Below are 17,897 nucleotides of genomic sequence, written 5' to 3' on the forward strand. Positions count from 1 at the left end.
TACTCTTATTTGATTGAGTGTGGTAAACACTGCATCTTATATCCTCCCTCTGCATTCGTGATATAGCATAGTGGAGGCACTGAAAAGTCCTGAAGTGAGGAAAATAGTTAAACTTTAACCTAGATCACAAAAATAACTATAACTTAAGACCATCTGTGATAAGATCATAGATGTGGACCTCTCAAATGTGTGTGTGGGTAGCAATTTAGATATCCCATGATCATATCAAACTCATTGTGTTTAAAACAGGACTACTTTTTTTTCCTCTTCCAACCCATTTCTAGGTAAAGCCATTCCTTTCCTTTCCCTGCCAAGAAGTCAACAGTTAAGGCCGCCATCACAGGGATTATTGAAATAGTCTCACAGACCTGCCTTTAGGTTTGAATTACTCCAAACTCATTTCAGAGTAATATTACAAACATGCAAAACTGATCATGTTGCTCAGAGGTTTAAAACTGGAGAGTGGGTCTCTCTTGCTTGTATCAGGAGAAAATGCAAACCCATTTAGAAGCCACACAAGGTCATTCATGATCAGGCCCCTTATCTGCCTTTCTAACCTTATTTCTTGCTTTCCTAGCCTCATTACCCTCCTTGTTTCAGTCCTACCAATTCACCTAAGTTGCTTTCATTTTCAAGATTAATATTTATTAACACCATTTTCTTGGACTGGATGCCCCTTTCTCCTCATATCCCTCACCCACTCATTTCCAGTGACTCAGTTCAAGATCACACAGACACACTGCTTTATCCAGAGCTCGGGCTTTGGTTGGTTCTTGGATGGGGCTTCCCTGGTGGCTCAGATGGTAAAGAATCTGCCTGCAATGCAGGAGACCTGGGTTTGATCCCTAGGCTGGGATCCCTGGGAAGATCCCCTGGAGGAGGGAATGGCTATCCACTCCATTATTCTTATCTGGAGAATTCTATGGACAGAGGAGCCTGGAGGGCTACAGTCCATGGGGTCGCAAAGAGTTGGACATGACTGAGTGACTTGACTTTCACTTTGGATGTACTGAGCACTCCTGGGCTGACTCTGCTGATCTGTTCCTGCCCATTCCCTCCGTTCAGCTGGACCTTCATCCTCCTTTTCTGTTCTAAAGAAGTGCAGTCTTGACACATTAAATAAGTTCTCCTCAGCTCCTGAGACTTTGAGGTCAAGTGTATGGATGTGAGAGTTGGACTGTGAAGAAAGCTGAGCACTGAAGAATTGATGCTTTTGAACTGTGGTGTTGGAGAAGACTCTTGAGAGTCCCTTGGACTGCAAGGAGATCCAACCAGTCCATTCTAAAGGAGATCAGTCCTGGGTGTTCATTGGAAGGACTGATGCTAAAGCTGAAACTCCAATACTTTGGCCACCTGATGTGAAGAGTTGACTCACTGGAAAAGACCCTGATGCTGGGAAGGATTGGGGGCAGGAGGAAAAGGGGATGACAGAGGATGAGATGGCTGGATCGCATCACTGACTCAATGGACATGAGTTTGAGTGAACTCCGGGAGTTGGTGATGGACAGGGAGGCCTAGTGTGCTGAGATTCATGGGGTTGCAAAGAGTCAGACACAACTGAGCGACTGAACTGAACTGACTGACTGACTGAAACTTGGGTTGTACCCTCCCTGCCCACAGCTCCAAGTGGGAAGGTTGCTCAGCTTCTGAGAGGCTCCATGTTTTTATTTGTACGATGGCCTGGATGATAATCCCTACCTCACAGGATTGTAGTGAGGAGTGTGTCAGTCTATGGTAATGCAGTTGGCACAGTGTCAGGCAGAGGCTCAAAAAAACTCCTGAGCAATTCACCGATCATTCTGCTGCAGTGAAAAGGAAAAAAGGAATGAGTTTTTCCTGTCTTTCCTGAGAACAAAGAAGATAACAGTGAGCAAACCTTAACACTCCTGTGCTAAGTCACGTTAGTCATGTCAAGCTCTTTGCAACCCCATGGACTGGGGCCCACCAGGCTCCTCTGTCCATGGGATTCTCCAGGCAAGTACACTGGAGTGGGTTGTCATTCCCTCCTCTAGGGGACCTTCCTGACCCAGGGATCAAACCTGTGTCTCTATGTCTCCTGCATTGGCAGGTGAGTTATTTACCACTAGCGCCACCTGGGAAGCCCCTTGATCACTCTTAGGTTTACTTTAAATAACTGTTTCTAGTTTGTTCCTAATGTAGTCTGTAAATAAGTTTGCTTTTCTGCCCTCTAACTCTGCATTAGCTACCTTTTGTACCTATTAGCCTTTGGCTCTATGCTAATTATATCCTATGTCTGGTGCTCACCTTTACAGCACTCTCTCTGCAGGCCCCGCCTAGTAGTTTTTCTCCTTGTATTATAGAAAGAAGGCCCAGGAGCACACTACACGAAAGACACTGGACAATTATTGGGCTACCTGACATCAGCCTGTGACTATTTTTGAAACAATGCAAGAGGAAGAATACAAGATCTTTATACTTTTGTTCCTCATCACCTACCCCAACTGGGAGCCCTCATCATATATAAGCCTTTAGACTCCTCGTGGAAGTTGGGGGCACAGTTCTTGGGCATGAGCCTGTTGTGTCTGCCCTCAACAGAGTTGATCTAAGGATTAATCTAACATTAATCTAAGGATTAATGCCACCTTTCTATTTCCTCCAAACTGTCTCTGTATTTTTTTTATTCAGCTTCAGTGGGCACAGAACCCCAAGACTTTTGGCAGCATCAGCTCCTTCATTCTGCAAATGGTTGCATGCTTCCTCCGCCGGGATGTGCCTAAGACAGGAGGAAAGAGGGCAGGGCACAACCACTAAAAGAGTGACAGCCATTGAGGACACAACAGAAACTGGTTAGAACCTACTAAGCCCAAGATAGCAGAAGATTTGACTTCCAGTGGACCTTGATCATTATTATTCACTCATTGTAATACATTAGGTCACACACACCACAGGCAGCAGGACATTTATGACTGACCATAAAAGGCCAAAATTGGGTGGTAGCCCAATTCCTTGAAATCCCCACCCCTTCCCCAAAGTAGCTGGAATAATTTTGCCACTCATTGGCCTATGAAATTACCCAGCCCATAAAAACTAACCACCGCCACACCCAGGGTGCTCTTGCCTCCTGAGACAGACCACATTCTGTCTATAGCATATATATCTCTGCTTTCACTTCACTATGGCTCACTCTTGAATTCTTTTCTGCCTTAGAAAAGGACCCTCACTTGGTATCTATCCCAGACCTAGAACATGATCATCCTCTCATGCCTCATTTTCTTGCAATCTCTTTATAAAGGATATTAATAAATCTACTTCTTGCCTATCACTTTGCCCAGGTGGCTCAGTGGTAAAGAATCCACCTGCCAATGCAGGAGATGCAGGAGACATGGGTTTAATCCCTGGGTTGGGAAGATCCCCTGGAGGAGGAAATGGCAACCCACTCCAGTATTCTTGCCTTGGAAATCCCATGGACAGAGGAGCCTGGCGGGCTACAGTCCGTGGGGTCACAAAGAATCGGACGCAACTGAGCAACTGAACGTGTATGCACATGCACCTTCCCTACTAGAATAAAGGGTCCTTGAATGAGGACAATTTGTTGTTCACTTCTGAAGCTTCCCTCTTCCCCATTCTCTTGCATGTGGAGGGATTTCATAAATATTCATTAAATGGACAAATGAAGGAAAAATGAATAACCAATCAAATGAAAGCTGAGACTTCAGGTTTGATTCTATATTGAACAAGACACCAAGCCACACTAAGAGCTCTATTAAAAAAAAAAGGTAAATTTCTTCAATTGAAAGTTATCAGTTGACCTTTGCCTCTTGTTTCTTAAACCAAAGGCAGAGTGTGATTCCTTGTATAGCACACGGGAAGTTGACTGTGAAGCTCACGACTGGTGGACTGAAAAACACGATGAGATCCCAGAATGCTGCAGTGACTAGAAGCCGATTGGACGGTGGGTAGGGGACTTTCCAGCTGTGGATGATGTGAAAACGAGCAGAGCAAATTAGCTGCGTTAGAGGTGTTTTGATTATTATTATTGGAGTAAATTGCTTTGCAGTGATGTGTTAGCTTCTGCTGTATAACAGCTTGACTCAGCTATAAGCATACATTTATCCCCTCCCTCTTGAACCTCCCTCCCACCTCCCAGGTCATCACGAAGCACCAAGCTGAGCTCTCTGTACTCTACAGCAGCTTCCCACTAGCTGTCTCTTTTATACAATATTACTAATTACTAGAAAAGTGCAAATCAAAACTATAATGAGGTATCATGACACACTGGTTAGAATGGCCACCACCAAAAAAAAAAAAAAAAATAATCTACAAATAATAATTGCTAGAGATGGTGTGGAAAAAAGAGGTGTTATTTTATAAGCCTCCTCAGTGTTCATTTCTAAAAAGAGAAGTAGTTGATTCTGGAGATAAAGAAGGTCATTTCTTTCTGGGCCATTGCAGCCCTTTGGAGTGGACTCTGCCTCAGTAATAGCACCATTTCTTTTATAACACTAGCCCTGCTGCTTGGTCATCAGCATTCAGGGAAGTACTGTTTGCCAGGTTCCTGGTCCTCCCTGTAGGAAAAGCCCACCTGCTCCTGGCATAGTGAAGGTGCCCAGGCGAAGACAAGCAGAGACTGTGCCAGGCAAGAGACTTAGAGTAACTGATGGAGTGAGTAACCAAGTCAGAGTGGATGTCTCACCCAGGCCTAACCACAATAGTTAGTTATCACAGTAGAGCTATTTTAGGTATGCTTAAAACCTTGTGAAGTCCTGTGGGTCACACAAATGTACAGAAGACGCTATCATTGCCCCTTGTGAAGTCCTGTGGGTCACACAAATGTATCATTGCCTTTGATAAGCTTAAAACTATAGGAGGCATTTTATATGTTTTCCTTTGAATAATTTCCTCTTTTAAATAAACTTATGGGAGACAAAGAACACGTGGAGAAACTAAGCTTCCATAGCCGAACATAAAGACTTATACTGAAGAGATTCAGATTTAGCGAAGTTCATAGTGACATGGAGATGGGGCAGGATCTTTGAAGCAAGGAGTAACTAACTAGGCTTTATTTTCATCTTGGCAAAAACCAGGGGAAATGATGAGAAGTAACCAAAGATATTGGAGAAGGCAATGGCAACCCATTCCAGTGTTCTTGCCGGGAGAATCTCAGGGACGGGGGAGCCTGGTGGGCTGCCGTCCATGGGGTCGCACAGAGTTGGACACGACTGAAGTGACTTAGCAGCAGCAGCAGCAGCAACCAAAGATATGGCTGTAGAATGAACAAAGTCTTAGCGTGATGTGGTTGGGTAGGTTGGTTGGGGATATTTGATGAGGAAGGGCTTGGTGACAAGCTGAGGAAGCTGTACTGGTTCCCATTGACTATCAGTAAGGACTTCTGTTGTTCTGCATTAAAGAGAAGTCTTCACTTTTTAAAAAATTTACTTGTCTGTGCCAGGTCCCAGTTAGGGCACGGAAGCTCTTTGATCTTCGTTGTGGTGTGTGGGATCTTAGTTATGGCATGTGGGATCTAGTTCCCTGTTAGGAATCGAACCTGGGCCTCCCACATTGGGAGCATGGAGTCCCAGCCACTGGACCACCAGGGAAATCCTGAGTCTTAATTTTTATCCAGCCTTAGTTACCAAGAGATACTAGATTGGGAAGATACAGATAGGAAGATGACTAAGAGCTTACCACTGCAGGAATCCAAATGTGAAATGGGGATGGTGGTATACATGGGAACAGAGAAGACAAGTTGAAGTTGAAAGACATGGTAATCAAGAGGATGCTTATGAAGCACTGAGTGCTTCACAGATAATACACAAAGGCCGTATAAGATCAACGGTCCTGGGATATAAGGGAAGGCAGGAGTAGTGAAGTTAAAGCCGAGACTAATAAGTGGCTTTTCAAGGTAAAACATGCCTCCTCAGAAAGAAGGATGTTCTGAGAAAATGGAATGTCTTTCTTGTCTAGTTTATCTTGTCCTAATGATCCACTGATATTCTCTTTGGTTAAAGATTTTTTGTCCTCTAACTCCCAATCCCCATGACACTGATGTTTCCCCTTAAACTGGCACATTCCCCTCTGGTCGGAACAGGTGACAGAGTGATTGACGCCCCTCCCTGTTGTCATCTTTCTTCTGAAGAAATGCCAGCGGCAGGTGAGGCAGCAGTGAGATGTTCCTTCCTGACTCCTTTTCAGGCGCTACAGTTTTACTTTCCACTTGAGCCCGCCTTTGATGGTTCTGATAAAGTGTTTATGACTCTTTTACTGCATGGAACTGTTGTGTTCACTTAGGGTTTATGCTGGACTAGTTTAAATGGTTCATTGTAAAAACTCTTCGATTCTTTAAGTTTTTTGCTAATCTTTGCTGAATGACCTGTTTTCCTTCACCAGCTCTTGATCTACCCACAAGATACAAATGAGTCAACAGAATCGTCATCAAAAAGAATTAGGCTCCTATTGTCCTCCAGTATCTGTAAAAAGAAGTGTGAACAATTAAGTAGTAACTTAGATTTATTAAACATAAAACAGGTGCTTTGTTTTCACCTTCAGTTTGTTTTTTGCTTGCTTGAGTGGTCTGCTCAGGAAATGGCCTTTGGCTAAGTGGGTTTTTGAGGTTTAGTTATTTCACGATACTTCTGTATCTTTGGTTTGAGAGTGGAACAGAATCCTGAGCATTGCTGCTTGCTTTTAAAGAAGATCTGCAGTTCTGCTAAGACGCTATTTTCAGATCCTCATACGTTGGATCTCAGCAAGTTTTTCTTTCTTATTGACTGTCTTATTTTCTTTCTTATCTCTATCTTATCCCTCCCTAAAAAGAGAATAAAGTTAGAAAGGGATTATTCTGAAATATGGGCTCAAGGAAAGTAGATGTAAATTTTATTTTATGAGCTGTCTGTTTGTTACTTTACCAGTAAAGTTCTGGTTTTGATGGAAGTGAAGACATTCTAAGGTCACAGAGTTTATTTAACTGTAGGTCTCTCAGCTGTCCAAGTATAGAAAATCACTTTCCTTCAGGGTTATTCTTTGCTACTTTTCAAATAAGCAAATTCATTTGGAATATTATAATTTTTATCAGTAATTAAATCTATATCTTTAGTTCTGAGATGCTTTATGAACTGGTTAAGAGTGTTTTTCATCATGTTCTGGCTCGCTCACTATTGTATATGCAGCCCTTGCTGCTGCTGCTGCTAAGTCGCTTCAGTCGTGTCTGACTCTGTGTGACCCCACAGAGGGCAGCCCACCACATTCCCCCGTCCCTGGGATTCTCCAGGCAAGAACACTGGAGTGGGTTGCCATTTCCTTCTCCAATGCATGAAAGTGAAAAGTGAAAGTGAAGTTGCTCAGTCGTGTCCTACCCTAAGCGACCCCATGGACTGCAGCCTACCAGGCTCCTCCATCCATGGGATTATCCAAGCAAGAGTACTGGAGTGGGGTGCCACTGCCTTCTCCATATGCAGCCCTTAATATAGTCCAATACTTAGCATTCAGTGGAAACTCAATAAATTTTTTGAACAGATTAATGGATTTTTGCAGGGCTTTTTTCTAATTTAAAAAATGGTATGATAGTTTTAAAAGAACTTCGAAAACCATCCTTAATCCCAACACTTAATCACTTGATTCTTTTTTCATCTTTTAGTCTTCATTTAGCCATGCGTGTACTTTCACATGGTTGTAGTCACGGTGAACTTGAAATTTTGTCTTTAAGATTTCCCCAGACTTCCCTAGCGGTATAGTGGATAAGAATCTGCCTGTCAATGCAGGGGGCATGGGTTCTATCCCTGGCCTGGGAAGATTCTGCATGCCCCGGAGCAGTTAAGCCTGTGTGCTACAACTACTGAGTCCAAGTGCTGCAACTACTAGAGCCTGTGCACCTAGAGCCTGGGCTCTGCAGGAAGAGAAGCCACTGCCATGAGAAGCCTGTGCCCCACAAGGAAGACTAAACCCCACTTGCTGCTATGAGACAAAGCCTGCGAGTAGCAATGAAGACCTAGTGCAACCAATAAAAAAATAAATTTCCCCATATTTTTGTTTTTAAAAAGCCAAATTAAATTGTATTATCTAGAGCAGCAAGAAATTCTAAATTTAATGCTAGAGGGGAATAATTTGAGAACTATTACTCTTGGATGCGAAGAGTTGACTCATTGGAAAGACTCTGATGCTGGGAAGGATTAGGGGCAGGAAGAAAAGGGGACGACAGAGGATGGCGTCACCAACTCAATGGACATGAGTTTGAGTAAACTCCGGGAGTCGGTGATGGACAGGGAGGGCTGGTGTGCTGCGATTCATGGGGTCGCAAAGAGTCGGACACGACTGAGCGACTGAACTGAACCGAACTCCTGCTCCATAGTTAGAATAGGAAAGAGGAGTCTAAAATGGTGATGGCTAAACAACAAAAAAAGGAAAAAGCTCGCAGAAACGGAACAGAAGAAAATCCATGGACTGGACTGAGAACCTCAGGTGAAACAAAAATGCCTCCTTCCTGGCTAGCCCTAATTTGCATAGGGCAGGCTCAGCAGGGAGGAGACAAAACATATAAAAAGAGGAAGCCAAGAGGGATTGAGGCCTTGAGGCTGTACTATCCTTTGTTTATGGAATAAATAAAACTGAGCTGTAGAGCTGTAACACTGGTCCACTGTTTGAAATCTTTGTTGCGGTGAGACAGAACTGAGGAAATTACACACTCTCCCGACATTCTGCTCTCAACAAGTGTTGAAAATATGGTTCATTTTATTAGGTGGATCTAAATTGAAATTCTTCATTGACTTCACACTGCCTGTAAGCAAGATACCTCAGTGACCTTTCCTTCCCTGTTATAAGGCTCAATAAAGTAGATGCTGGAGAAGGCAATGGCACCCCACTCCAGTACGGTTGCCTGGAAAATCCCATGGACGGAGGAGCCTGGTAGGCTGCAGTCCATGGGGTCGCTGAGGGTCAGACACGACTGAGCAACTTCACTGTCACTTTCATGCATTGGAGAAGGAAATGGCAACCCACTCCAGTGTTCTTGCCTGGAGAATCCCAGGGACGGGGGAGCCTGGTGGGCTGCCGTCTATGGGGTTGCACAGAGTCGGACACGACTGAAGTGACTCAGCAGCAGCAAAGTAGATGCAGCCGAATAGTGTTCAGAATCATTTCCTAAAGAAAGTTTGAATAATGTTGCAAAACAGAAAGGATTGCTAATAGCAAATAGAGGAAGTTTTAACAGCACATTTCCAAATTTTCTTCATGATTATTTCAGACTCATTTTGTTAACATCTTATTTACTGATCTTCTGTCCTCAAATAGAGATGTTATACTGATTTTTGGTTCATTATCACACCAAATGAGACATGCTTGGGTAGGCTTGTACCCATTGAGGAGAGAACTCATGTAAGCTGATACATGGGAGCTTTTTCTAGAACAGCCTACCTATCAGGGCCCAAACCCTACATGAACAGTGTGGCTTCCAGAAACAATGGCTTTTCTCCAGGCTTTGGTTGCAGAGTATAAATATCTTCTCTAGAAATAGTTCTTCAGGCTTTCTGCCCTAAAAGGTGTATTGTTGTCAGCAAAGTGGTTGATTTGACTCTTTTTCTGTTCCTTCATATTTTACTGGGACTTCCCAAGTGGCACTAGTGGTAAAGAACCCACCTGCCACTGAAGGAGATGTAGGAGACCTGGGTTTGATCCCTGGGTCAGGAAGATCTGCTGGAGGAGGATGTGGCAACCCTCTCCAGTATTCTAGCCTGGTTACTCTCTTTCTGCTCCCTCATATTTTACTAGCATTAATACAGGGGATTTTGTGCCAACTTCCTGGTCAGGTCCTCTTTACAGGGCCACTGTGCTTGTGGATCCCATGTAGACCAGGGCTCTTAGTCTTTATATCTAGAAACCAAATGAAGCTCAGAAAGTGCTGGAAGGTGGGGGTGGGGGTCCTGAAATCAGCTGCACTTCCCTTACTGGAGGTGAGCACTTCCCCAGCCCTGGGAGAGACACAGACTCTCAGAAGCAGCTGACTTTGCTTCATCTGAAAGGGAGTTAGCTCTATATGGCAGAAGCAAAAATTCAACAAAAATGCCTTCTCTGATGGACAGACATTGCCACTGATCACACTGACAAGAAAGCTTTAGAAGGTGTCTTAACTCCAAACAGTGTCTCCAAACTGTCTCCTCTTCTGGGCCCACAAGAACTTTTACGGAGTTCTTTTGGGACAGGAGGAAATAGAAGGTGTCAACAGGGTTTTTGTGCTCACTGGGGAAATGAGAGGTGGCAGAAACCATCCAGGAAACCTGTAATTCTGCCTTTTCTCTAGGAAGCAAGAAAAATGATGAAGTTTGCTCACAGGCAATGGAATGGAGTAGTCTCAGAGATAAGCATACCACACATACGTTGTGTTCTAGCTACCCTCTTCTTTGTTAAAAACTTGAACTGCAACCAGGTTGCTTTCTTGAGAAGGGAGGCGCTAGGGCCCAGGAGTGAGGGTGCTGGCTTTGTTGTGTGACCACAGAGGCTGGTTACATACTAATTTCCTCTAGGGCTTGTGATGAAGTCAGTAAACCACAGCCTTCAACATGCTCTGCTCAAGCGGCTTCAGTGGCTTCTCAGTGCTGTCTCGGCCATGACACACATCTGACATGCCCTCCCTTAACCCACTCGTAGACTGTCTCTCTCTCCCTGCAGCATGGACCAAAGAGAAATTCTGCAGAAGTTCTTGGATGAGGCACAACACAGGAAGAGTAACAAAGAGGAGTTTGCTAATGAATTTCTGGTAAGTTCTATGTGTGACACTCTCAGACCAGTTACATAGACTGTTTGATAGTGATTCAACTCTCATAGATCAAGTTGTTCTTCGGATAAAGTGAATTTCAGAACTTTCAGGGGAAGAAGGCAACCTAAAAGTTTGATTTCTCTAAGTGGTTTGTGTGTATTCTAGTTATTTTCTCCAAAATACAGTTTTAAAAATTTTCCTTGCTAGTTCTTAGACTTTGACTAGGACTCCTATAGATGACATACATAATTCCAGTTGCATAAATATGATATTAATTGAACATCTGGAGTTCCCAGGTATCTGAGTTGGGTTTATGCTTCAAAGAGCTAATTTTAATTAATGTCAAGAGGAAAGAAACCAAGACTAACTTTTCATGGAGCATTATGCTTTTATGGAGCCCTTCAGTGGGTTCCATTTGGATGACAAAAACTCTTGAAGAGCACCCTAACTACTTTCTGCCATATTCATTTTTGCTTTTTTTAATGAAGAAAAAATAAAAGAACATGTGCTTTTACAGTAACGGGGTTTTCCTTAATCTTCTTTTGCTTGGAGGGGTGGAATGGCCAGGATGGAGAGTAAAGAAAGGTGAGGGAGATGGAGAGAAATGTAGGCACAAGGTAGCCTAAGGTTTGGTTACCTAGAGGGACACTGTATTTCCTCTAGCAGAACGGTGCTTACTGATGCAGTGGCAACTGGGTCAGCCTCATTCATCTTGTAACCCAGCACTTCAGATGACATAGGATGTCTGAGAGTACTTATTATGTGTTTTGGAATAGCTCCAGCTGATGTTTCGGCTCTGTAAGAACTTCAAACCTTACCTTTGCAGTTGTGAGGATATTGAAAAAATAAGAGAATTTTTTACTACTTGGCATGTTCCTTAATCTCACTGAGTCTCTGTTTTCTGAGTTCTGAAACGGAGATAATAATTTATGTCCTACCTCTCTGCACAAGATTATTGTGATGACTAAAGATCAATACTAATACTTAAATGTGACTATTCATTCAGTAAATTTATTGAGCACATGCTATGTATCAAGTTTAGTTCCAGGCACGGAGGAGATAGCAGTGAACAGAAAACCTTTGCCCTCACGGAGCTAACATTCTGATGTGTTTGTGCTAAGTTGTTTCAGTCGTGTCCGACTCTGTGTGACCCTATGTACTATAACCCACCAGGTTTCTCTGACCGTGGGATTCTCCAGCCAAGAATACTGGAGTGGGTTGCCATGCTCTCCTCCAAGGGATCTTCCCGACCAGATAGTAAGATGTGAAAACGCTCTGCAGATTCTCGAGTGATTAGATATTATGATGTGATCTCATATTATGATAGAAACCCTTGTGTCAGCTCAACTTCAATAATACCGTGGTGTCATAAAAAATGACACTCTAGTTCCCACTGGCCAAAGAGTCTGAGTCCCTCTAGTAGAATTAGCAGGGAGGGAGGGGAGGTAGAAAGCCTGGCCCATGTGTCTTAAACATGTACCTGGCCCTGGGCTAGAACTCCTGAGCCAAATATCTCCAATACAGAGAGGTAAGAAGCGAGCTGAAGGGGCAGGGGCAGCCTCTGTTTTATTTTGGTTATGTTTTAGAAAGTAATATAGACTACCTCTCTGACATTTTACCTCTTCTTAGCTCAGTCATTATAACCTCTCACCAAATTATAGCAGCTACCTCACCTCCTGTTTTCTCTGCTCTAGCCTTGCCCTCCCTTCAATCAATTTTCCGTTTGACACTCAAGTGATCTTTTAATACCACCAAGTGATCTGGTTATTTTTTTTTTCCCTGCTTAAAAACCTTTTATAGTTTGTGTTTTTTCCAGCTGTTTAAAATTGTGATAATACACATTTAGAAAACTACATAAAACCCAAGTATAATTGTAAAGTAACTACCACCAGGTCAAAGAACAGAACATTGTCAGCCCCTATGTGTCCCTTCCTCATCAGGTCCCTCGCCCCCACCCTCGCCCCCACACCCACCCTACCCTGCCCTGCCCAAGGAATAATCACTCTCCTGACTTTTATATTAATCACTTCCTTGCTTTTCTAGCTCCTAATTTTAAGAACCTTGTTTTTGGGTGGTGATTAAGTGGAACCTCACTGTTCACTGACTCATGTCCTCCAGTGGAAAAACAGAGTTTTTCCTTCAGCCCCACCTAAATGTTCAGCTGAGATACCAGAAAGAGTAGCTTGGGGGGAGGTGGGGGTGGTGAATGGGGCCAGGATGCTGGCTGGGACAAGGTAAATACTGCTCTTCAATAGGAAGGCTTTCCACCTGGTCATGTCCCCATTCCATCTTCAGCTCTGAATATATTCTTCCAGGATTTGATGTTTCTGAAATATGAGGGCTGATTCTGTGACACATGGCCACTGCTGGCCTAAATAGGAGTGTCTCTGTGGGAATTAACTTCCCTGGTGGCTCAGACGGTAGAGCGTCTGCCTACAATGAGGGAGACCCGGGTTCAATCCCTGGGTTGGGAAGATCCCCTGGAGAAGTAAATAGCAACCCACTCCAGTACTCTTGCATGGAAAATCCCATGGACGGAGTCTGGTAGGCTACAGTTCATGGGGTCGCAGAGTTGGACACGACTTAACGACTTCACTTCACTTCTGCAGGAATTATCGAAAGATATCTCTACTTCCAGGTAGATACTCCGTACACCCTGCCCCCACTGGGTTCATGGCTTAGCTATCAGTCCCCACTTCCCCCTTGGTCAAGTATCTTTGTGCAGCGCACAAAGCCCTGCTATGACAGCTAGAGCCGGTACTGGGCTGCTTTGGTCTTTTTCTCGTGCCAAGGTCTTTTTTCCAAGCTAAGGCTAAACTCAATAATCCTCCTATTTTGTTGTTGTCTAAAATTTTTATTTATCTTTTATTTATTATTATTTTTGGCTGCACTGGGTCTTCACTGATGCACTCAGGCTTTCTCTAGTTGCAGCAAGCGGGGGCTACTCTAGCTGCAGCACTCTGGCTTCTCATCGAGGCGGCTTCTCTTGTTGTGGAGCATGAACTCTAGGGCACACAGCTTCAGTAGTTGCAGCATGTGGGCTCAGTGGTTGTGGCTCGAGGGCTCTAGAGCATGTGAGCTTCAATAGTTGTAGCACATGGGCTTGGTTGCCCCATGGCATGTGGAATCTTCCCAGACCAGGGATTAAACCTGTGTCCCCTGCATTGGCATTCTTAACCTCTGGACCATCAGGGAAGTCTCTTAATAATAATTCTGCAGTTGAAACTATCACTAACCACTCCTATAAGGTTCTCATGCCTTCATTCAAATATTTATTGAGTGCTTACTACGTGCAAAGCATTGTGCTGGATACTGGTTCTGTGATACTTCATGCTTTAGTGGAGCTTATCTTTTTAAGACATTAGAGATGTCTTAGAGAGGCAGATATTAAACAACTAATTACTCTATTAAATATTTAATTATAATTGTGCTGGTCTTGGTGGGATGTCAAGGAAACATCACATCCATTATCTTATTTATTACTTATTAAAAAAAAACCTATGAGGTAGTTCTGATCTCTGACTTACTGATAAGGAGAATGCAGCTCTAAGAAGTTAAATAATTGGCTTAAGTTCACTCAGCTGCTCAACCATAGACATGAAATTTAACCTGGATCTGTCATATCAGAGTCTGTGAAATTAATCCTTATGCAATAATATCTTGCTTCAGCCAATAACCGAGTCCCTCATAGAACCTAGACTAAAGGTAAGTCCCTAGTTGGCATAGTTTCTATATGGCAGAAATAGCAGTATGTAATCATACTATTGAAAATCTTAAAGATACTTAAAAAGAATAAAACTTTTATTGTCATTTTTATAAAACAATGCTATTACAAGTTAAAAGAAAATCACCATAGTACCCACATCCCAACAAATAAAATTTTAGGGGGTATAAAAATTCTAGTTTTTCTCCATTCATAGGATGCTTTTCATATCATTGTAATTATAAGCATAGCTATTATTTTATATTCTCATATTTTCACTTACTGCAACAAAATTATCATATTGATTAAAATCTATATTAATGACTTTTGATGCAGGATAATATATTGAAAATATAATAAAGTAATAGCTAATACTTTTATACCTCTTACGGAAACTGTTCTAAACACTTTTATATGTCAACTCATTTAAATCTATTGAAGAAGGCACTGTTATTATTTTCATTTTATGGATGAGGAAACCGAGACCCAGAGAGGTTATCTGACTTGTTCCGGGTCACATAGCTAGTAAGTGGTGGAATTTACTTTTGAGTTAAGGCAGTCTTGCTGTTCTTGTAACAACTTTGGAGTCATATAAGTCTGGGTTTAAGTTTGCATTCTGCCTATTATTAGTTATGTGACCTTGAACAAAGAACCTAAGTGGTAACTAGACTTCCCTGGTGGTCCAGTGATTAAGAATCTGCCTTCCAATCCAGCGGACAGAGGTTCCATCCCTGATTGGGGAATTAAGATCCCACATACTTCGTGGCAACTAAGCCTGTATGTATGATCAGACACTAAGTCGTATCTGACTCTTTGTGACCCCATGGACTGTAGCCCACCAGGGTTCTCTGTCCATGGGATTTTCCAGGGAAGAATATTGGAATGGGTTGCCATTTCCTCCTCCATAAGCCCACATACCTCAACGGAGAGATCACACATGCTGCAACTAAGAACAGACACGGCCTCCCTGCCAAAAAAAAAAAAAAAAAGAAGTGGTAACAAAAATAATATTCACTGTGAAAAATTTATGTGAAAAGAATAAATATATAAAATGCCTGACATGAGTAGGCACCCAAATAATTTATTTTTCTGTGGTTGGAAGTGAGGTTATTTCTCATTTTTCATGATTATTGATAACACTGCAATAGGTGTCCTTGTGGTTTTCCCTTTGTTTGGATTATATCCTGGAGCTAGATGCCCAAAAGTGTTATTACTGGACCAAAGAGTATTAGCATTTAATTGGTAAAGTTTTGCCAAATGTATTTCCAAGAGAGTTTTTTTTAACTTACAGTATCTGAATTGATCATATTCTCTAGCACCAGCACTTCCCGGGTAGCTCAGTAGGTAAAGAATCAGCCTGCAATGCAGGAAACTGCATGCAATACAGGAGCCCAGGGTTTGATCCCTGGGTCAGGAAGATTCCCTAGAGAAGGAAATGGCAACCCATTCCAGGATTCTTGCCTGGGAATTCCCATGGACACAGAAGCCTGGTGGGCTACAGTCCACGAGGTTGGGAAGAGTCAGACATGACTTAGCGACTCATGAACTAGTCTCAGTTAATACCTAAAAAAGACAGTAATAGATAAATTTTTTGACTGCTTATCATATGCTAGGCTATCAAAGTGGTTTACCATATATGATCTTAATCACTACAACAACCCCAAGAGGAAATAATTATCTTCATCTTATCCTTGAAATAGTAAAACCAGGATTTGGAACTCTGATATGTTTGATTCCAAGTCCTCTTAGCCTCTATACTTAAACTACATCAAGTAAAATCATGTTTTAGTTTTTAAATGTAATTAGTATAAAACAGTACTTTGTTATGTTACTTTAATTTGATTTCCAAGCCTGAAAACTTTTCATCACTATTTTCAATCTGCATTTCCTCATATAAACTTACTGTTTGTGTATTTTCCATAATAGCTAACCCACTGAATCATGTTCCAGATTCTCTGCTTGAGTGCTTCAAGAACAGAGCCTTATTTAATTCCCAAAGAGCCATTTGTAATGAACGCTAATAAAGTCCCACAGGGACCCACTGCCGAGTTCTCCAGCTTTTTACAGCATGCTCAGTTTCTTGTCCTTGTTATGTCTCCTCTGCCACAGAACTTTGTACACATGAATATTCCTTCACTCTCCCACTTAACACTTCATAATTCTTCAGATATCAATTTGGTGGTCACTTTCTCAGAGAAGCCTTCTTTGACCTCCCTAAATAAATCAAATAAGCCCTCAGCACCATCTGTCATTTTTTAAAAGTTTCTCCCCAGTCCCCAGCTTTAGTAAAGTGTTCATAGCATTTATCACAGTTCCAATTATACATTCATTTGTGTTGTTATTTGATTAATGTCTGCTTTCCCATCAGACTGAAGCTCCACAAAGGCAAGGCTCAGATTTACTTCTGCTTATATTGATATCCTCAATAACTAGAATAGTATTTGCTACGTGGTAGACACTGAGGGTCAGAGAAATCAAACAACTTACCTAATGTCATGGAGATCATAAGTTGTAGAACTCAGATTTGAAATAAAACTATTTAACTTTTGAGTTTGTGCTCTTGGTCTCCACCACATCTCCCCACTCCTGTTTATCCATCCATCTTCCCAGGTGGAGCTAGTGGTAAATAACCTGCCTGCCAAAGCAGGAGACACAAGAGACGCAGGTTCAATCCCTGGGTCAGGAAGATCCCCTGGAGGAGGGCATGGCAACCCACTCCAGTATTCTTGCCTAGAGAATCCCACGGACAGAGGAGCCTGGTGGGTTGGACATGACTGAAGCGACTTAGCATGGCACAACACTCAACTTCTTAAGAGAACTGTAGAATATAACATACACACAGGAAAGTGCTTTAAACACACACATACAATTTAACAATTAGTAATAAAGCAGGTATCTATATAAGTACCACTCAGATCAAGAAATAGAACATTGCCACACCCCAGAAATCCTTTAGGTGTCCTTCTAGATCATAGCTCCTCTCAACTTCCACCTGACTAGAGGTAAACACTATCACAATATTATTTTTTCCTTTGTTTTACATAGCTTCAAGGCCATATATCACTAAGCAATAGAGATTAATTTTACCTGTTTTTGAATTCTATGTAAATAAAATGTCATGTATACATTTTAAATATTTTCCTTTTTCATTCTACATTGTATTTCTAAAATTCATTTAGTTGCATGTAGATGGGTCTTAGTTTTTTCTAATCATTTTTATGAATTCTTTTTAAAAGCATTTTTTTACACCATACTGTGTGGCAGGCAGAGCTTCCCTGACAAGGGATCAAACCCATGCCCCCTGCAGTAGAAGCACAGTCTTAACCACTAGACCACTGAAGTCCCATTTTTATGAATTCTGCCAAGGTTTAATATATGCAATTACTGCTGTGATCACAGAGTGATCTTAGCTGCTGCTGCTAAGTCACTTCAGTCGTGTCTGAACTCTGTGCGACCCCATAGACGGCAGCCCACTAGGCTCTTCTGTCC

General features: G+C 42.3%; 1 protein-coding gene and 1 long non-coding RNA gene across 4 annotated transcripts in view; one reads left to right on the top strand and one right to left on the bottom strand.

The window, feature by feature from the left end:
- Nucleotides 1-17,897, bottom strand: part of LOC106700667 (uncharacterized) — an 82,000-nt gene that overhangs the window by 10,493 nt on the left and 53,610 nt on the right. The window contains exons 4-6 of one of the 3 annotated variants that reach the window (XR_011463634.1): nucleotides 16,896-17,043; nucleotides 15,327-15,375; nucleotides 3,062-3,933 (exon numbers count right to left, since the gene is read on the bottom strand). This is a non-coding gene — a long non-coding RNA (uncharacterized lncRNA). Of the gene's footprint in view, nucleotides 1-3,061; nucleotides 3,934-13,537; nucleotides 15,376-16,895; nucleotides 17,044-17,897 lie in introns of those variants that run through there. The other 2 variants (XR_011463636.1, XR_011463633.1) reach the window with 2 other exon arrangements.
- PTPN22 (protein tyrosine phosphatase non-receptor type 22) overlaps nucleotides 10,382-17,897 on the top strand; it is a 59,392-nt gene continuing 51,876 nt past the window's right edge. Inside the window, exon 1 of the mRNA XM_070367461.1 lies at nucleotides 10,382-10,705. Coding sequence (XP_070223562.1) covers nucleotides 10,619-10,705 — 87 coding nt within the window. The 5' untranslated portion in view covers nucleotides 10,382-10,618. The remainder of the gene's footprint in view (nucleotides 10,706-17,897) is intronic.

The sequence above is a fragment of the Bos mutus genome, chromosome 3, assembly GCF_027580195.1.
Source record: "Bos mutus isolate GX-2022 chromosome 3, NWIPB_WYAK_1.1, whole genome shotgun sequence".
Taxonomy (NCBI): domain Eukaryota; kingdom Metazoa; phylum Chordata; class Mammalia; order Artiodactyla; family Bovidae; genus Bos; species Bos mutus.